This window comes from Triturus cristatus, chromosome 4_1 (genome assembly GCF_964204655.1).
Source record: "Triturus cristatus chromosome 4_1, aTriCri1.1, whole genome shotgun sequence".
NCBI lineage: Eukaryota > Metazoa > Chordata > Amphibia > Caudata > Salamandridae > Triturus > Triturus cristatus.
In genome coordinates this window covers 873,222,452-873,244,157 of record NC_140585.1, presented here as the reverse complement: position 1 = coordinate 873,244,157, position 21,706 = coordinate 873,222,452, and the positions used below count along the sequence as shown (strand labels likewise).

The following is a 21,706-nucleotide window of genomic DNA, read 5'->3' as shown; positions in this document are numbered from 1 at the left end:
TTGGGTCAAAATATGTGATGTCAATTCTGCTGTCCCAGGCATTTTGGTGAATTGGCACCCATACTGTTAATGTTTGTTTGAACTTTTTTCTCCAGCATTCCTACTCCTAATGACACGTGTTTTCCTAAGTTTGTGTTTTTCTACAGATTTCATGAATTTTGAAAACATCTCCAATATTTTGACGTTTAAAAACAATTATATGTAGCATATGCAATATGTTAAATTACAGAGAAAAAACCCTTGACTACAAGAACACCACTAGTACTAGAATTAAAGCCTGTAAAAAAGCAGAAAATATGACACAGCTCTGTTTAAAATGCCACTGTAATTCTTGAAAGGACCCTGGATTTTTTTGAACTGGGAGAGTGCGTTGGGATGCAAGAGATAGTCTGGTTAGGGGGCAGTGTATCTGTATGTTTGCTCTGGGATCAGGGTGTCTAGCACATTATAAAGTTGAACCAAGGGCCAGGATACTATTTTGGTTGTGAAATATGCGGGAGGGCCTCGGGTAGCTTAGTTGGCTAGACATGAGACTCTGGCTGCAGAGCAGAATACTGATGTTTTGAATGTTTTGATGGACAGCAGAACATAAGAGATATTTTGTTTAGCGGGCGGTACAACAACTAGGTCAGGCAGGATACTATATATGGTTTGCAACGCGAGGGAGGACACATCCTGTATGTTTTTCACACCCTGTGTTTTCTCTACTAATCAGTGGAAGGAAACCAGCTGTGGTTTTATACTCGAAAAAGAGGAGGGAACCGTATAATTAGAAAATGAGATTCTTCAAATATACTGGTTCACTGGTACACTGGAGCCCAAATAACACTACATACTTTCATGCTAGTGATGAGCAGACCCTACGCTAGACATTGAACTGAAATCACGGTATGGGCCAGCTGCCATTACCACTGATGCTGAGCACTGCTAGTGGTACCTCATAAGGAGACTGCCTCTATCTACACGTTTCCACAAAAATATCATCATCATCTGTAGAGTCAGGGAAGGGATAGGCTACTCCAATGGCCCTTACGCATGGGTGCCTAAGTCAAGAGTACTCAAACTCCAGCTCATCTGGCATCTGGAAAAATGCTGCTTGAATGGTCCCATCATGACCCCACCCCACCACATCAAGCCCAAGTTCCCTTACACCCTTTCACCTGCTCCTCTACAAATCTATTGACAGCATTGGTCCGGGCTGCCACATGAATATGTGGCCAACTTACCCACCAGTTTGTGAACTTGCGTCTGCTTCTCATCATTACAGGTTCCTTCTGTGTGTCTAGACTTGTCATGGCCCTCCCTCAGTGATTGTCTTCTGCCTCTGGGTCAATGTCCCACAACACCTGTGTCCCGCCACTGACTATCTGCCATTTCACACACACCTGGATTCATGTTCATGAAGGCTAATAATCTTGCCCTTGTCAGGGCACCTTGAAGTTTCCTTGGTGGAATACTGGCACTATTCAAAACACTCAAAAATGGATCTCCGAGTCCTCTCATCTCCAGTACTTCCAGCTCCAAAATTGGGCCCTACACCACCTAACACCCTCGCAGCCAAATGACCTCTCACACCATTTGAAAAATTGATAAGCTCGTTTGAGGGCACTACAGGCCTTGTATCCAACACGTAGTAAGCGCTTCAAGAATGTGGGCCACTCACCACACATCCCTACCAAACACATTTGGAAGTCGACCCAGGGCTTCCCATATCAGGCACACATTGGGAGGGCCTTTGAAGGGTCACTCCCAAAATGTTTAAATACATTTCTGACAGAGAAACTGCCTATAAAGCAAGTCTGGGCCATGAACTCCGCTCCGCTTGCGGAGTTGGTGGAGTTTTCCGCACAGCACGTTACGTGGAGCTCACGGAGTTCCCAAAATCTCCGCTCTGCATAGCGGAGTGGAGTTTTTTTCCTCACTTGCGTTTGTCAATGTTAAGTTGGCGAGTGCGAGCGGGAAAAATTCACTTACCGGCGAGATTTTTCTTCATTCGCAACTATCAACATCAAGTTGGCGAACGTGGAAAATCAACCTCCCGGTGAAATTTCTTAACGCGGACTGTCAGATTTCATATTGCGAGTGGTTGCGTATGGTCGTGGCTGCTCGCGTTGAGAAACCGTCTGATCGTGTTGAGAAAGCTGCCGCTCAAGTAAAAAATCTACTTGAGCGGCAGAAAGGAAGAAGCACCCACTTGCGCAGTGCATGGTGCCGTTCACGATGATTGCACAGTGCGGACAAGCACCTGACACTAAAAATCACAGCGAATGGCATTTATCTAATGCACTCCGCCGCTTGCGGAACTCCGCGTAGCGTGGCAGAGGTTTTTTTGCACTTCGCGTAGGAACTCCGCGAACTCCACCCAGGCTTACTATAAAGCCACGTATATATGGCATCTGACACCCGTCAGATTAAGCAAAGTGTACCCCTCATCCTCTACTCTATATTGGTGCCACAATTAGGCCACTGGGGACTTCTGCACTTCTGGTGGTCCTGCGCAGTGATTGACATCATTCTGGAAGGAGGTCCTTGGACAGATTAAAGGCACACTGGGTTATCCCATTCCGGCCGACCCTGGTTTTCTGATAATGGGACTACGATCGATGAAGCTGGAGGATATGACGCGATCTGACTGGACAGTGGTAAGTTATATGTCAAGTGCAGCAAAACAACTTATCACTTTATTTTGGAAGAAGGATGTCCCCGCCATTTCACTGTGGACCAATAGACTCTGGCACACGCTCATGATGGAGCACTTCTCATAAACTTTGGTTTACTGAAAGGAAATTCACAGCTATCTGTCACCGCCTTGAATATATGTCTAGACTAGAAAACCTATGCTTTTCATCTCGCCAGCTCAGAGCGCTGCGGCTCTTCGAATGACTCAGGGAACTTGATGAGATGGAGTCCCCCTCCTCTGGTGTCTGCTTCAGTTTCTATCCGGTTTTTACTGGTGAGAGTTATTCTACCCCCTCGTTTGGTTCTCCTTCCTACCCTGCCCCTTTGGTGATGTTATGTTGTATTCGGGGTGTGTGGAATGATTGTTTTTTTTTAAATGTGTTATTCTGTATAAGATGATCCCAACTTAGGCACTGCAAAGTATATTTCACTGACATACCGCGGCACTGTACCAGCGATATGTCCATCTTGGATAATCTTTACATAATTGCACGCTGTCTGGATCTGTTTGTGCCCATTAAAAACTTTAATATAAAGGTTTGAGCAAAATAAAAACTCAAATAAAATGAATAGCTATGCACTGGTGGGGTTGAACTGGTTTTACTGCTGAAGCTGGTCTAACAGAGACTGGGCTGACTTAACTACTAAAACTTGGATAGCATTACTGCCTGGTCTGAGCTGACACTACAATGATATTTTCACTATTGTGGGTTTGAGCTGACTACTGCTGGGGCTCAGCTGACACCGTTGTTGCGTTGACTCTACAATTAGATCTGAGCTGACACTACTACGCAGAGGAATCTGACTCCATTGCTGGAACTGATCAAACACTACTGCTGTTCCTGAGCTGGCGCTACTGCAGAGGCTGAGCTGATACTACTGCTGGGGTTGAACTGACACTATTGATAGTCCTGCACTGACACTACTCCCAGTCCTGCACTGACACTACTCCCAGGCCAGAGAGGACACAACTGCTGAGGCGAAGTTGACTCCACTGATGGCACTGACACTGCTGCTGGGGAGGAGCTTGCACTGCTAGTGAGACAGAGATGACATGGGGCGAAGATTCCTCTTCTGCAGGTACTCAGCTGACCCATTGATGAGCGTACACTACTACCATAGTAGAGCTGACACCATTGCTGGGGGTGAAGCGACCACACTGCTAGTGCTAGCTCGCATTACTGATTTTGCCTAGTCAATTCTACTTCCGGTGATAAGTGGACACCACTGCTGGGGCTGAGCAGGCACTACACCTGGGAAGTGCTGATACTACTGCTTTGCTTTAATGATCAGTAGGTTTCTCAACAATGCCGCTCACCAGGTTATGTTTCCTAACCTTCAAAAATGGTGCCATATTTCTTAAAATGTTTTAGAATGAATGGGAGGCCTGTGAATGCACTGGAGGTTGCATTATTCCAGACAGGAGAGACCTGCCTGACCTGGCTCAGCAGTCACTCTAACCACAGAGGCCTCTGTCTGCGCCAGGCCTCTGCGGCACAAGCGTCTGAGCATCTTCTGAGGCCAGGGAATAGTCCTGTGGCTGTGGGTGGCAGCTTCAGCTCTCTTGGCAGCAGATTCGTGTTTTTTTTCTTCTTTTCTTAAAGATGACTAAAAAAGTAGAAAAAGCCCATAAACGTCCAAAATGTTCCATCAGGACTGTCACTTGCAGGAGTACAGATCTGCGGCGTCTCGGTGAGTCCTCTGGGACCTGTGGTGCACCAGCTTTCAGGAGGAGTTTTCAACAGCTTTGCAGCTGATGTCGCAGGTTTTCCCCAGTTAATAGATGTGCTGTTCTGTTACACAGGGTTAGAGAGAAAGGGAGAGACGGCGGGGAGGGAGAGGGACACACAGAGAGATAGAGGAGAGAGCACTGAAGAGATCCAAATACAGACAAGAAATGGAGTATGAAGGGCTGAAAAAGAGGAAGTCAGAGAGCGACACCCAGAGAGAAACAAGAGGGACCAGAGATTTACTAAAGGCATGTTAAACTAAATGTACTTTCACCCATGTTTTACCAGAGTGCAAGCTAACTAATGTGAGAAATCGCTACATATTGACTCCGTTATATGACTTTAGAGATGAAAACACTAGTCTAATACTCACAAGGCCTTTTCTAATGCGATGAAATCTCATTTCGTACTGTGCAAAAGTTTTACCTGCATTGGAGTAGTCTGAAATCTCGGGTTAGAGAATGTTGGCGACGTTTCCCTCTACCGAATAACTTTCACTTAGTGTCATTCATACACATCCTAGCAAAGTATGAGGTGGTTATGCATTTGCTATTATTTGGGGATTTCTGGTATATGTTGATGGGTGTTTAAGTGGTTGATGTTACTTGGTGTTAGAATGTGTTTGATGTAGACTGATGTGGGTTGGAGTTGATTCAGGCTGTCATTTGTTATCAAGTGGTTCCAGGTAGCCACTAGGTAATTTTTTGTATGGTGCTGTTGGCTGTATTTGAAGTAGTATACTTGCATTTTCTAATAGTGGTTGGTCGCTATTATGGTTGATTGTTAGTTGATTTGGTGGCAGTCAGGAAGTGTTAGCTTGTTTTCATGGATTTTTTTGGTGTTTCTTAGTGTTGTGATTTTGATTTCAGTTTGGGTCCATATATATTGGTTATATCAAATGGTATATACTGATTTAAGTTACTGTTGGTTTATGATGGTTGTTGTTGCTTTATGTTGAATATTATCCCTGATCTATTTTTAAACATTCACTGAGTGATTGATGGTGTTCATTGGTTAGTCTTTAGTGGTATTGACTAGTATTTGCTGGTGTTGACCATGTATTTCTTGGTGTCAACTGATGTTGACGTTGCATTACGTTATGCTGGTAGGTTTTACCTGGGGTTAGTTGATGGTCCCTGGCTGCAATACACTAGTATTGGCTAGTATCATCTGGAACTGCCCGGTGTGAGATAGTTTAGGTTATAGTGTAATGTTGGCTGTTGCCAATTGCTATTGTTCGCAGTTTGTGAATGTAACTTGATGTTGATGAGTGCTGCATAATGCTGATGTTTGTTTGTGGTATTTAATATTCATTGGTGAAGAAAGGTTTTGGCTGATATATACTGATGATGGTTGGTATTCACTGGTGTTGGCTTATACTGGATGAGGAAGTGCTTAATTATATTGTGGAGAAAGTGCTTAATTCGTAAAACTGTAAGTGCTGTTGCCCTCTGTTTTGTTCTTAGTAGCCCACAGTCAAAGGTGATAAATATCAGGATTGCCAAATACCGAGGCTCTGTAGTCTTTAATCTACTGCATGCCTCTTTCTTCCACTCTCCTACACTCACTGTGCCTTTATTATATTCTTGCAGGTTCCTTTTCCTGCCCGTACAGTTAATTTATCACTGCTTTTCTGTCTTTCTCTTCCTCCTCCTCTCCTCATTTTATCGATTAACTCTCTCTTGCTCTGGTTCAAATTCTGATGAGGGAAAGTAAGTGCCAGTCCCCAGAAATTAGTGCTGGTGTGTTATACCGACAACTAATTTCTCAAATTAAGCACTGTGAGGAGGCAAGAAAGATAACATTTCCTTTGTTTGAATTTCTTGTAATAGCTACGGAAGAAATATGCCCTTTATAGGATATTGAATATTCCACGTGTGTAGAGCTGTTATGAGGAAGGAGAAACTGTTTAGCAAAGACATAGCTTGCCAGATACATAAAAATATATTTATGAAATCTATTTCTGCGTAATTTGTTCAAGATGATGCAAGGCTCTTTTTAGATGGAGCCTAATACATGGCATGTGCTATCTGTTGTGAGACAAAGTGTGGACTTACGAAGATCATACAGGGACTTGGAGCCTTCCTATTGCGTACCATTGATTGGCTTTCATGTCAATCTCGTTTGTGTCCCAGTTTGTCAATTTTGAGTTTTCCCATCACATGCTGCATAACCTCGTTACCATCTCTTTTGATTGGCTGGTTTCTATTGGTCCACCACTTGCTTTGCAAGTACTACTTTCATCTTTTGGATTAAGCACTCAATGACAGTGCATATGTTTTCCAGCTGTCTCCCTCATCTATTTCTCTCCCCCTGCACTCCATAGTGCTGTCTGTTGCCCCTGTGGCTTCTCCCCACTCCCTTCATGTTGCACTCACCCTTATGTATTTCCCCCATTGCTTTCTGATCAGCGTGATTCCCCCCACCCGCTAAACATTACTCTCTGGCCTGTTGCTTATTCTCCCCACCCCTGCACTCCATGTTTCTTCCCCACCAATGCCTCTCTTCTCTCTTGTCTGATGCTTCTCTTCCCCCCTCTGTGTAGCCTCCCCACCCATGTCCTACTTTCTTGCCCATTTCTTCTCCTCTTCAACCACACCCTTGGTTTGCTTCTCTCACCTGCGTCCTCCTCTCTTCCCGGTTGCTTCCCTTCCAAACCAGCCATGTTACATCTGCCCCCCCCCCCAGTGTTGCTTCCCCACACCTGCACCCTCTGTGTAGCTTCCCCCCACCCTTGCCCTCCTTGTTGCTTCCCCCCACTCAGGCCCTCTGTTTGGCTTCCCCCGACCCTTGCCCGTTGTGGCTTCCCCCCACTGTGGCCCTCTTTCTTGCCACCTACCTGCACTTAAAAAAATATGCTTTTGCGATACTTTTTTACATTTATCAATCTAAATTAGTAAATAAAAAAATTGATTCTGTTGTTTTGTAGGCACCCATATATGCAGTGTGTGCACCAACTAAATGGTGCAAATGCTGGATCATAGCGCATTTATTTTTGTAATCATGTAGTTTTTTTGCCCTTACTGCACAGTTTCAGAGATGCTGTAAAGCAGGGCTAAATACAACTGACAAAGTCAATAGGCCCCAAAGGTGAGACCTATTGACTTTGCCAAAGCTTGTTGTATGCTGTAATTCCTCGCTGAGCAGGACGTGAACAGTGTAAATGGTTACTGAATGGGTCGGTGTCCAGGCCAAGGGCAGTTTATATCTCGGGAACCGATCTCTGAGTTTAACCACAGTGTTAGACGGCAGGGGCTGCCAATTCGGCAACTTTCCAGAGACCTATCCTCATTTTTGCTGTACATTTCTTGGCCGTCCGGACCACGGAGTCTGCCGAGAGCACGTGCTCCCTGCTGACAAGTCTGACCCGCGACCAGTGCCTCGCGCTTGTAACAGCCTTCCTTCCACAAGAGGCCCGAGGCTGAGACACGTCGCGAGGCGAGGTGCCCGCCTTGAAACTGCTGACGGAGACGCCTCAGCAGTGTGTCTGTCTCATGGGTGTCATAAATGCAGTGAACACGGGCAGCCGTTCTGACATGCTTGCCAGTGCCCCCCGGCAGAGTGAAAGTACTGCAGCAAGTGTGTAATGGGGTGACAAATCACTGCAGCACAATCTGGGCTCGGTCTTGGGGTGAAGGCGGGGACATTCCTTTCAAAGAGGCCCACTAGCCGTGGAAAAGACTGGACTGGCTTCTTGTCCCTGGAGTGGACAACTGGCATCTTAAGTTACTGTGTATAGTTCTGTGTGATGAGGTCTATTTTATGTGAATTCATACATATCTCTGAGTAGCGTAGTATGTCATGGGCCCTGGTGCAAGCTAGAAAATGGGATATTTCACTGTTGCAGTATTAAAATACAGCAATTATTAGGGCCCAATGGATCTCTCGGGGCTCTGGGCCCCAATGCACCTGCTGTACCAATGGTAGCTACGCCCCCTGTCCCTGTTGCGTAAAGATCCGGCTATATAGCTATCGTTGCTTTGGGACCTGAGCTCATCTACGTCAGAGTACAGAATGTACTTCATTGCTGTAGCATTCATCCATCGTACTCACTGCAGCCGTCCGCGCAATCATACATCCTTGCGTAATCATTCCTGCAAGGCAGGGCAACGGTATGGGCCCTCGACCAGGCGGTTGTGTACTGCTAAAAAAAAGAGATCTGTGCTGACCTTAGCACATGTGACATCAAACCTTGGCTGTTTGTATCCGTACTTGAAATTTGATTGAGGAAAATTGATGACGGCTTGACTGGTTAACTTACAAATAGGTGAGAGCTCATTTCGAGCCACACCCACTAGATCAAAATCAGGGTAAATTAATAATTGAATTCTAACAGAGTACCAGTCTAATGAAGTCTGAAAGCACTGACAATATGTGTTATTATTACCCGATTAAATAACACTTCTAGAGTTCTTTTTCGTCCTTGTGGTTTCCTCTTATTTTTGTCCTCTGATTTCTCTTCTGCAATTCTTTTTCCATTAGTAGGCTAGAAAAAGATTAGGAAGATTAGGGTTCGAAGTCCTGTTCAGCTCTTTTAGGTCATCGCAGTGCACAGTAGTTACCTTCAACTTTGACGCCGATTTCTGAACCCACCATGGATGTTGCCAGGAGGTGTTTTGCAGTTATGACTTTTTCCTCCCTCTGTCCCTTCACAGGGGCACATACATCGTCCACATTATTTTCATTACATAGTAAAGCAAAGTCAATCAGGCAGGGTTTGCAACCCGTGGCTACTCACCCTTTAGGATCTCAAGGCGCTGGGAGGGGGGCTGCTGATCCGTCTAAGCCCTAGGGTTTCGTCGAAGAGCCAGGTCTTGAGATCCTTCCTGAAGTGGGTCAGTGACAGGGATTATCTGAGGCTATGGAAGGGAGTCCTCCTTACCTATGGTGCACTAAACAACGTAACTGTACCAGACAATTACCCAATTTCCTGAAATGACCATACCTCTATACAAAGCAAATCTCCTCAGAAGTGTGTGAACGCACACACCCAAATTGAAAATCAGTAAATCAGTAATTTTGATCCCTCCAAGCATACCCTGTTTGTTGGCTGGACTAAGCCACTCCTTTCGGGCCTGTGGTACCTAGAGGTCACCTTATGACCTTCAGCTAGCCACCCCATTCCCAGGAGGGATATTGATGACGCAGTAGCTCTCTCGCCCCACAAGTACTGGCGATTATAAAGCACTATATCGAGAAACATATAACTTGCAGAACAATGCAGCCATGCACATGTGAGTAAGTAGATTTTTGGGGCAAAACAAAACAATCAGAACATAGGTAGCTCTTTTCATGGTGAACAGAGACACCCGTTTTTACATCTCATTTAATAACCAGTGGAAGATGACATTTCTGGCTTTCGCGTTCACTATTTTGCCAAAGATCACACTCTCTTTTTTTTTTTAGTACAATAACCTGGATAAGATCACCAGGCCCATTTGAACAAATCTGCTCCATGATGTGCTGGTCTTGTTCAGAGCTCAGTAGCATGTTTGAAAGTCACTTGTATTTTCATTCTACTGCTACCTGCACAGGTCCGTCATTCGCTCACTTTTTTTGTTTCTTGTAACAAATACACTGAACATCCCTCCTGACTTCCTGCATTTTTGTCAATTTTATGGGGGGGAGGGTCAAAGAAAAGGGAAACAATATCCTTTTTAGTCGCAAAGTCCAAAGTATTTGGACATATTAGCAGTGTAAGTGAAATTACTTGGAACCTGATTATGAGTCTGGTGGTCAATGGGCTATTACAACTAGGGTGGTTGGACCGCCATTGTACCGCCGCAACCGCCAGGGATCAGAGGACTGAGAGTTGCAATATGCTTGGTGGTGCCCTGAGACGTCTCATGGAGGATCTTCTTCCATGAAACTACTGGCGAAGTGGAAAGAGGGCCCCCCTCTTGCCCCTGTGCACGGGGGTGCATGCAAGGGGGCACATGTTACGCCCCCTGCAGTTCACCCCAGTTCCTACAGGGGAAGGAATGCATGACATGGTGCATTCCTTTCCATGCAGGAACGTGTACTGACGGTCCCACGAAGGTGAAGTTTAAGGCTCACTATGAGCCTTTAGAATGCACCACAGTTGGACCGCCATGCTGCCCAGCAGACCACCAAAATACTTGTCATCTGGTAGGCGGCAGCAGTGAGTTTTGGCGGTGCAGGTGTGTGTTGGTGGCATGACAACAAATTCCAGAGCACCAAAACTCGTAATCAGGCCCTTAGTATCCTTGACGTTTTAGTAATCAGAACATAACTGCTTGTGATGTGCTCTTTGGAGTTGGCTACAGGGCACTGAATACTGACATTGGCTGATTTTCTATGACATTTATCTTAAAATGCTCCTTAAACAGCCAGTTAGATTCTGCTTCTGGTTTCTGGTGCCACTGAGTATGCCTTTTGTGCAGTGCTTCATTCAACAATAGCTAATGCCTCTAAGCACCATATTGTTCAAAACCGGTAGCACCTCACTCTTCTCCTCAAATGCCTAACATGGCAGCTTCATGCCATGGGAGGGAAAGAAAATTGTAAATATCAAAACATCTAAACCATAGCCCTAGCCTCATTACTTCGTATAAATGTTAGCACTCTGCAAATATAAAAATAGTACAAAATATTTGAAAGTTTTTTGGGGTGCTAGGGAGGAAGCGTCTCTTTACTTTCGTGGGCGGGGGACTTTCTCCATTTTCGTCTGTTGTCCTTTCCCTTTCTGTGTTGCCGTGCAACATGTGTTCAGTATGCTTTGCCATGAGGCATACGTGCCCTTTTTTCTTTGTTATTGTTTTAACATTTGCAATGTTTTTCACTCTGATCGACTTGTCCCAGAAGCACAATGCTGCATTAAAACGTAGGGTTTTTTTGTTCCATTCTGCACAGTAAACATTTTTTTTTCAGAATTATGAATGTCCAGTTATGGTTTATAGTATTTAGACTTTATTTAAATGATTTAAGCAAATACAGTGACTGTCTCGGTCACACCAGACCCACAGATGCAGCAGCCGAGCTGGGTGTCTGCAGAGTTTCCTGCAGGCTGCTACCTTTGTCCTTTCTAATCTCATTGCAAAGGCAGACTCTGGAATAAGATTTCCCTTTGGGCTGTTTATGCAATCTACGCATTCAGACAGCATTATTATGGGAGACCAACTCATTCTCTAGGGTCTTCCTTCAGCACTAGACCACAGATCTGTGACCTCTGAACCTCCAATAGAATGAGTGAGAGCACACACTTTCGATTAGTGGAAATTACTTAGCAAATGTCTAATTTATTTTACATCATTCTCAAATGGACTCCTTTAGCCATTATCCGATTCCGGGTTTTCCCTGGAAGTCTGCTCTTTAAGTGACTCAGAGGTCTTTAAATAACTACAAGTCCTAGATAATCCCAGATAGATTTCAAATTTTAATTTTGTGGTGAACATGCAGGATTTCAGTGCTTAGCTAAAATCAATCCCGTCAGACTTGCCTTTAATTCCCCAGATACCATTATCTCCACCTTCAGCTTGCCCGCAGTCTGGGGCTCCACTCCGCCATCTAAGATGCCAATAATATCAATACTTTTTAGGGCGCTTTTCCGATATACTATTTCTCTTCCTGTTTAAAGAGAGATTTGAGTAGCTACTGAGCCCTTGCTGTCAGTCCTCAATTGCTATAAGCCACCACAATCTGTAACTCACGCCGCTGGTTCCGCCATTCGGCGTAAACAAGAGAAGAGGCCATTTTCTCCAGTCCGACCTCGGTGTGAACTGGTTACAAACAAATAGGCAGATCAATACTTGAGTGGCCGCAAATTAGTCTTGAAGTCGAGGAGAAGCATTCTGGGAAGATGACGAGATCAAAAGGCCCGCTTACTTGGATTTCTGGAAGATCCACATTTCTCCTTGAGAAAAGGCTCTTATGAGAAACCGGGGGAATTCACAAAACCTGAAAAAAAAATGGTGGTATGCCTTCCTGGGTACCAGGGGACTCCTCAGCTGGCTGTACATTTAAATGTCCGTTCTATGCCCCTCGTTTCCCTCTTATTTCAATCCCTTTCTGATTAAGAACTGTCTCTTAGCCTATAATGACAGAATTACTTTGAATCCTATGTTTTCTTGTAACAGATGTATATAGGAAGGCTCTCTGCCACTCTTTAACTAAGGCACTGTATACTGTTAACCGAATTCCACGGATTGGAGCAGGGTATTCCTGGTGGCGTGCATCCAGTTGGCCACCCTTCCGCGAACAGTATTGTATTGTATTGTAATTGCATTTATATAGCACTTACTACCCCATACGAGACGTTGAAGCACTTTTTCGGTGAGTAGCACACTACTCCAGAACCCATAAAGGATTAGTGTTGAATTAGTATAGTGAAATATGAAAGTGATTTGTGTGGTGGATAGGTTTCAGAAGGATAGCGGAAGAATTGAAGAGGTAAAAAAGGTTTGTATTTAAATAGCGCCTGTTACGCCTGATGGGGTGTTAAAGTGCTTTTATTTTATTTGGGTGAGTGGCACGCTACTCAGGAAACCCATAAAGGATTAGTTGTGAATTAGTATAGTAAAATATGAATGTAGTGAGTGAGGAGTGCAGACTACTCTTGCACTATGTGAGTTTCAGGGAGAACGTCTATTGTCTGTCTTTGCTCTCTGTAAGAAAGAAGATGTTGTGGTTTTCTACACACCCTGAAGCAGAGAAGCCCACATCACAAAAGTGTGTACAATCCGAAATCTTAAACCAAAAGTCAAATAAGTAAGTATTGTACTGTGCAATGAACACGCACAACATATAACACGTTTGAAACCAGCATAAAACTAGCGACAAATTGCTCCATTATTCGTCGCACTGAAGGCTGGCACAGGGGAACAACCTCTATTTGTTCATAAATTCTCCGACAAAGAGAGCGGTGCAGAAGCATCAGAAAGGAAGAAGTAATAAATGGCGCCATGAAGCGTCACGACAGTGGCCATAATTGGCATAGGATAGCAACGTTGCTGGCACTGACTAGGCTACTGGTTTGTTCTAATGGAAGCCCAGCTGAACTGTAGAGTGTGTTGGGCAGTGCACACTTGCATTGTGGCCCTATGCAGGGCAGCTGTCTAGACAGATTCACATAAGTGGCCTCCTAGAGACTCTCTTCCCTGTCAGAGGACAGTTATGAATGTTTTAGGCATGTTTCAAATTATTGAAGGACCGGAGTTCTCTAAACTGCTAATGATTCTTTATACGGATCCAATGTATCTTCGAATTAGATGCTAATTGTTTTCCTGGTTATCTTTTCTCATCCCCACTGGCACAGATGTCACAGGACTAGATGGTTCTTTTGCAGGAAAACGGTTGAATCTGCAGTGGGAACCCAGGAGTCTGTAGAAACGAGTGTGAAAATAGAAATTCATGTTTCTCAATTTAATGACAAAAATAACAAAACAAACTATATCAAACAACACCCACTGTTTATTTTAAGTTGCCTTGAATGCATTGAAGGCACATTAATTCTGGTCTGCCTGCCCTCTGCACACCTCATGCTTCATTAGCACACACCTTTCCTCAGGTTCCCTGTGCCATGATGCCATTACTATTTAACGTGGAATTTCTGATAATTACGCAAATACTCCTGTTTGTGTAATTACATCCTACCACGAGAGCACATTCAGCTGTTTGTGTTCTATTGCATTTAGCACTGTTTCTTAGTGCACACAATGCACCCTTGTGTCCATTTTGGAAGTGAGGGTGCATTTTGCTCTGAGAAAATAGAGCTAAATGCCAGTAGTACGTTGGGGGTAAATCCTACCCCGAAGGCATATTTATTAAGCGTGAGCTTCTGCTTGCTATTAATGTTCGGTTGTATTTAGAACAATTTCTTAGCACAAAATGAATCCTTGCATCCATTTTGAACGCAAGGGGGCCTTTTTGTGCTAAGAAAAAGTTTTACACATATAATTGCTCTTCTTGCATAATTCAAGAGTAATCTTGAGGAATCCTTAGGTAATTCTGCATGATTACACTACACGGAATTACAGGAGTTACGCCCACCCCTTGAGGCAGCTTAGCAAAAGCACACAAAGGTTGTGTCCACTGTCCAACCCGGCCTGTAACTTAGCTGAGCTGATATTGCAATAAATAAGAACATTTCCAAAGTATCCAGAATGTGTTGGAAAATGTAAATGTGGCCAAAATCTGCATGAAATTAGGAAATCTGCATGTTAATAAATGAATCTGTGGCACAGATTTGGGGTGTCCCTATTCATCTGTCTCTGATTGTTGTCCTTCACTGAAATAGAATGGAAGGTTACACTGGAAGTGCACTTCTATTTCTAATGACAGAGAAGGATTCCCTTATGGCATGTCTGAGGTCAAAGGCTGGTAGGTCATCTAAATTATTGGGAAGATGTCTGTTCCCATGTGGCTCAGACTCGTGGCTTCATGGTCCATCAAAGTAAAATCACTTGGGTTGCTTAGTGGACATGCTTCAGCCAATTGTAGCTCTTTTTTGAGATAATGAGGACTGCATCCGGTTCGCAGAAGGATAAGGGGGAGGGGGACAGGGAGCGAGGACATCTGAGCGGCAAGTTAGAGTCTTCTCGGTGGCTGTAGGGAAGCGTAATAGAAAGCAATCATGGAAGAGAACGCTCTCCGGGGGGAGCCAATGCTGACAAAGCAGGAAAGATAGAAGTTGTTGTTTTCATCGATTGGAGTAGGGGGTGGAATGTTCACCATAGATTACATTTTGCTGAGATGAAGCAAGACGTGAGCATGGAGGATAGTTCCCCTGCTACGCGCAGGACCCCTTGTTGCTTCCATGGGCTGATGGGCCCTGGAAATCCAATCAATGAATAGCAGCAAGGAGGGGGAACTGTAGAGTGGGGACAGCGGAGGGAGGAGAACAGGGGAGGACCTAGATGCCGCGGTCTGTGTTTGCACAGTCTCTTATTGAATTTATCTTGTATCGTCATAACAAATCAGCGGCAAGTGACTTGGGCATTGGTATCTTGGGACTGCTCAAAGTATTTAATAGCAATCATACATTTTGATGAATAAGGAAAGGGAATATTATTACTTCCCCACTGTGGAAATATTCCATATAATGTCAGTGTTAGCCAGGTGTTGCTTTCTCCTTATCAAACCTGGGGTAACACTTCAACATAGCATCGGATGAGTATATCTAGATTGTAGTTAGGGTAACTAAACTCACACAGTAACACTCTCCTATAGTGCTTCCTTCTAGTATGGGATTACTAATGCTCAGTTATGAAAGAAACCACAAAGTGCTTGGCAGTGTCTGACTTTGTATTGTCGGCTTTGTTGTTGTTTTGTACGGGATGCAGTCTCCCATCATTCTACATTGCAGGGGCAGTGCCGTTTGGGGGTCCATCAGGAAATCTTCAACAGCCAGAGTGCCCATCATCACTGGTGGGTGGGCAGGGCCTTATTTGTACTAAGACGTCCCCATGCAAACCAGGCCTCACTCCATCACAACCCTGCGTCTGCTAGCAGGTATTACTGAGCTAGAAATCTGAAGACATTCATTGCTCAGAGTTAGATTTTGATGCTCTAAGTGTTGGAGGTGGAAGGAGTGGTACTGGCACCCCCCCCCCCCCATGTTTCCAGGTTATTTAGTGTGTCCCGGGGACTCTATCGATTCTCTGAGAGGACGGCAGATAGAAGCCCTTTCGAGGAAGGGCACATAACATGGACCCATCTGCCCAGGGCAGAGATTTCAGCCGGTATGCCTTGAGCTCCAATTGGCAAAGGGCAGCGCCCCTTTTGAGATCTCCTATGGCTCAACAGCCAGGAAGAAAGTTTACTGGACTGAGTGCCATCTGCAATGATCTTCTGTGGATTATTGAACTACAACACAAAAAAATGAATTGCCTGCACAATCAATATATTATTCACAATAATAATGTTGGCTGAATGTCAGTCATTACATTCCGTGTAATTACATCAAAGTAGATTATACATCACAGTGTTCTATATCACAGCTTAGATGCTAATAATTATTTGTGAGTGTGTGCATGCTCGAGATACATATATATATATATATATATATATATATATATATATATATATATATTTCTTTACTAACGACCCAGGTTACCGAAGTTCGTGGCCCATTAACAGGTGGTGAGTCACGCCAAACAGGTCTCCCGGCAATATATAATCCACGCAATATCTTCTTCAAAGAAGAACTCGCTCTCCGAGAGCCTGGATATTATATATATATATATATATATATATATATATATATATATATATATATATATATATATATATATATATATATATATATATATATATATATATATTAATGGCAGTCACCACATTGTAGTTCTAGTTAGGTCATAGTGTCCATAGCAGGAGAGTTTGTTTGTTTCACTAATAGCTTTGACACCGTTTGATGAATCGGCATGAAATTGTCCTAAAAACAGTTCAGCCACCTCTACTCTTTCATGGAAAGTTTTGCACTGATCGGTCAAGCGGCTGCAAAGAAAGAAGGGTGGGGGGGGGGGTCCCAAAAGAAATCTTTACAGTGTTAATTCCCTTTGGAAACGTTGCTCTCCAGTACAGAAAAATGGTTGAATGGATTGACACTAAGTTTTGCGAAAAGTTAATACTTTACTCATCAAGAATGCGTTTTGTGAACAGGTGTAAATCCTTTAAGCTGATTTAGATATGTTAGCATTTAAAGAGGGGCATAGGGTGGGCATGAAGGGATTAAAGCTCAGGAAACATTAGGAGTATCTGGACTGTTGGTCCTGCAGGATTCCAGCAGAAGTTCAGTGCAGCTAAAAAAAAAAATGTTTTTAAAATAGGGCATTGTGATTGGCCAAGAGAGTTTTTCCTCCCATCAGCCATTTTGGTACTGCGGTACCAGTGCTGGTACCACGGTAACAAGTATTCTAATTGGCTAGCCGCAACTCTGAACAAAATGTTGCAGTCGCAATTGCAGGAGTCAGGGGTACAAGGGTCTGGCCTAAGCCCTGCAGCAAACAGCCGTTGTTCAGGCAGTAAGCCATGTGGAGTAGGAGTTAGCCGTCTGCAGTGCCAACCCCCTGCTGCAGATGGCCCAAGCCAGTGCACGGTTGGGGGTTTGGCACCTATGGGGGGGGTTGAAATGTCATTTGTGATGTCATCAATGATGTCATTTATGTCATGAGGGATGTTTTAGTTGAAATCATAAGCAATGTACGTGGGGACTCAAGTGGCTTGTGGAAGTTGGCAATGGCAATGAAGCTAAAAGCTTCATCCCTTCGTTTGTGCAAGGAATCTGTGAATACTTTGATGCCACAAGTATGTGTCATTTGACCACGGAAGACAATGAAAGATGTCTCCTTTTCTTTTTCATAGTTGGCGAAAGTACCCGTGGAGTCCTGTGGACAGTATGCAACATGCAGCTCCTGCCTTGGCTCAGGAGACCCCCATTGTGGATGGTGTGTGCTTCACAACACGTAAGTCTGGGCAGTTCTCCCTACTCGGCCACTTTCTTTGTTGAACTATGCTGAGCTATACTATGGTAGTAATGTTTGCATACTTGGTTACATGCCTAGCCAGCTATTGACCTTCTTTGTGAAAGGTCTAGTGCATGGTCATGTGATGGGTAGTCTTGGAAGTACATCCTACAAGGATGGGCCCTGCACAGGAAGTCTGCATCTTCCTTTCATCGTCTGTGTGTCTTCTTTCCCTGGTACTAGGCGAAGGGAGGGGTTTGCAGATGGGTATGATGTCTTCCATCTTGGCTCACTGCTGGAAAATGTCTGTGCTTTGCATTAAGACACATTTATGTGGCATAGACCTCTATGAGTCACAGCTTGTTATTACTTCACAGATACTTTAGGGAGGCAAGCTTTTGATTTTGTTCAACTCCTGTATGTAGGACCTACTAGTGCTACTCATCCTAATCCAGAGCGATGGAGCGCTTTACATCACACGTACACATTATAAATTGACAATAAATCACATGTCTGTAAGTCAATGTACAGGATGTGCTACATAACACAGTGAGGGTTATAAGGTCTAGGAGTCACATGTCCTTCATAGCTAGCTGATCTATAGTAGAAGGATTACAAGTTATGAACTGTAAGTAACAGAAGGATCTCTTTGTTAAAAGCAGTAACCTACCTACCTATCTACATAAAATAAAAATCTGTCATCTGTGTGTCACATGCTATGCGTTGCAGGAGACATATTAACCCTCTATTCTACTTTGATTCAAAACTGAGACGAGACAAAATACAGATCTCTCCAACAAGTGCATTAACCCCACAGATTTATCTTACCATTATTACTACTTCCTGAGATTTATTGGGCACACAAAGATCTATACAGCAAGTTCCTTAACCCAAGTAGCGGCACGTGAAGGGAGTTCCGTGAGGCGGGGCGGGGGGTAGTAAACACCGGAATATGGATAAAAGCAGGTAAGTAAACAATTAAATAAATAAAATGAATTTTGTTGCAGTGCGCGCAACAAAATTCATTTTTATTTATTTGTTTACTTACCTGCTTTTATCCATATTCCGGTGTTTACTACCCCCCACCCTGCCACTCCCCCGCCCCGCTTCACTGCCCCATGGAACTCCCTCCACCGGCCGCTACTGCTAAACCCCATAAGATATTTTATAATGCAGGCTTTGCAAACCAATTAAGCTGAACAGATTTACTGCCAAGTTTCTCCTTGTTGCCAATTTCTCTGTGGCATAGTTTTAAAAAATAAATGTATAATTTGAGGCCCATTTTTGCATCAGGGCTGCATCACTTTTTTTAACACAACTCAGACACAAAATCTTGTTTGTTAAATAATATATTGTGCTCAAATGTACTTATGATAGACCTGCTAGATATATGTATGAGGTCTTACGATTTTATGTCATTTCTTGTGATGCCACTTCCTGTGAGGTCAGGGGTTGTTATGACACGTGCAGTGTCACACACTGTGATGTCATGCATCATGATGTCACTTGCACACTGCCTAACTTGATGAGGCCCCCCGCTTCTTTTAGGACTTGTGCCCTGCCTTCAAGAATGATCTTGAAACCCACTCAGTACAGTGGCACCGTGTGAGATGGCAGATCTGCTTCTTTAATCCATGACTTTTTTCTCCTCTGATATGTTATTTCCTCCCTCACTCACTTCCTCTGTTTCCTCTCCCCTTCGCCCATCCATTAATTCTTTCCTTTCCTCCACTTCGCCCCCTGTAGCAGTGGCATACCGAAACTCGATGTCTCCCCCACCCCCATAGTACATGGTGGCCCCCTCCACGCTCCAGACCCAGTCAGGAGCTCCCATGCCAGGGGCCCGCCTCCCGTGCATAGTGCTGACGGGGGCCCCTTGAGCTCGCCCCTCCCCTTCCACCCTCCAACGCGGGCGCTGCGGGGGCTATTGTTACGCCGTTTCCCTGTATTTCTTCCTCTTCGCTCCCTCCCTTCCTCGGTTTTCTTTTTGTCCTCTGACACGTGAAGCAGCTGCTAATGGGTCTGTCATGTGTCGCCCGCTCTCGAGCAGCGTGCATGCACTTGAACGTGTGATCAGGGCAGTACACCCTGGGACTTGTTCACCTCCGGTCTTCAAAAACAGAAACCTGTTTCTTGACGTTGGGATGCTTTTCATTTTTGTGAAATAAAAAACCCGCCGCTCTCAGGCTGCCCACTTTCCTCATTTGTATTCAGTGTCAAGGTGACGTTGCTACGGTGATTGCACACGTGCCACGTGCCTCGCTCTGGCCTGGCAGGCCCTGTGCTGTGGTTTCATTTAGTGCCCCTTGGGGAGGAAAACATTGCACGAACAATCAAAGCAGGCCAGCCTGCGACTTGTTACATTATTTTCATATCATAAGTGCGCTGCGGGCAATCAAGAATTGTTCATTGCATAGGCGAACTCGTATTTCATGGCAGATATATTTTTTTATCGATTTACTCCGAATATAGCTGGTTTATCTATGGGCTTTGCGGATACGGTCTCGTCGTCTCTTCAGGACAAGCGGCACCGTTTACACTCTGCTGGCGGACTCCTGCCATCTTAAATCACCCTTTGTACCAACTCGCAGTTTTCTAGGCGTCACCTTTGACAGAACCGAGTTTAAGGGTAGTTAGCTACAAGCAAGTAGCAGTGGCGAGTTGAACCTTGAGTTAGCCTCAGTGCACACAAGTAAAAATTGAGAGGGGAGGTAGGGTTACTTGATTTTTGAAAATCTGTATAAATATTTGTAATGGTGAGGATTTCGTCACTTTCTCCCTCTTTCTTTTGGTTTTGGCTGCAGCTGTACGAGGGGCACAGTGCTGCAGACCTGGGAGCTCACCCATTGGTACGCGTACCAAACGATATTAGCTTCCTTCACATGGTCACCCAGAGAAGAGCCAATATTGCATGGTGACGGACAACAAGATCTTGAAACCCTTGAACTAAAGGGCTCAGTACTGCATCCCCCAGGCCCTTCCATCACCCCTCACAAAGGGATTTTCTTTTCAAAGATGGCAGGCCTGATATTGCATTGCCTGGATGGCGTAGCATCAGTGGCCTAACAAAACGTGCGGGGGGCCGCCCTGCAAGATATACTCAAGGGGCTCCTCACACTCACATTATAGGGGCTGAGGGGTCCCCCTCCAGTATGGGTAAGTCTGGTGCCCCCCTACACAGTGGGGGCCTTTGTTACGCCCCTGTGTAGGATGTGCTGCAGTTTTAGAGTGCCAGGCCAATAAAGAGTGTCTGCATGGTGCAGTCTGCTGGGGGAGGGGGGGTTGGATAAGGAGAAGAGTTACAATAGTAAAACAGTGAGGAGCACTTGTGGGACCCCTCACATCACCATCCTCAGGTGTCTCTAGCATGATACATCAAGCTTTTGTCTCTATGTTACCACTGTAGGGCTCTCCCAAGGCACTCATTGCTGTCATCTGTTTTCCAACCCAAAGCTCTACCTCTTGCAAATCTTTGTAATTAACCCAACTCCTGCGTGTGTCTCTCTCTATCATAGCACAATAAACTTTCAGCTCCATCTGACTCCCAGCCGATCCCGCTCATAGTGCCGGCTGTGGCATCTACAGGTTTCTAATGTACATCACCACCTACAAATCTCTCTTACATCCCCATTTACTGCCACATCTCTTCCATCGAAAAAGTCTGTCTCAGGTAGGTCTATCTCATCCAGACCACCCTTTGAAGATATCACTCCCAACTGACATATCACTACTTGCATATAATTCCGAGGGTGCTTCACAACTTGCAGCTGTCTCAAACAAAAGCATCAACTAGTAATGGGCACTAGTGCAAAAACAAATGCAAATTCTGCGTGAAAGCATCCAAAAATAGTAAACATCTGCTTATATTATGAT

At 44.5% G+C, this 21,706-nt stretch overlaps 1 protein-coding gene across 4 annotated transcripts in view; it reads left to right on the top strand.

Moving 5' to 3' along the window:
* PLXNA4 (plexin A4) overlaps positions 1–21,706 on the top strand; it is a 1,024,340-nt gene that overhangs the window by 491,574 nt on the left and 511,060 nt on the right. For all 4 annotated transcript variants that reach the window (XM_085653587.1, XM_085653590.1, XM_085653588.1 and 1 more), the window contains one exon: positions 17,733–17,833. In XM_085653587.1, the coding sequence (XP_085509713.1) occupies positions 17,733–17,833 (101 nt within the window). The remainder of the gene's footprint in view (positions 1–17,732; positions 17,834–21,706) is intronic.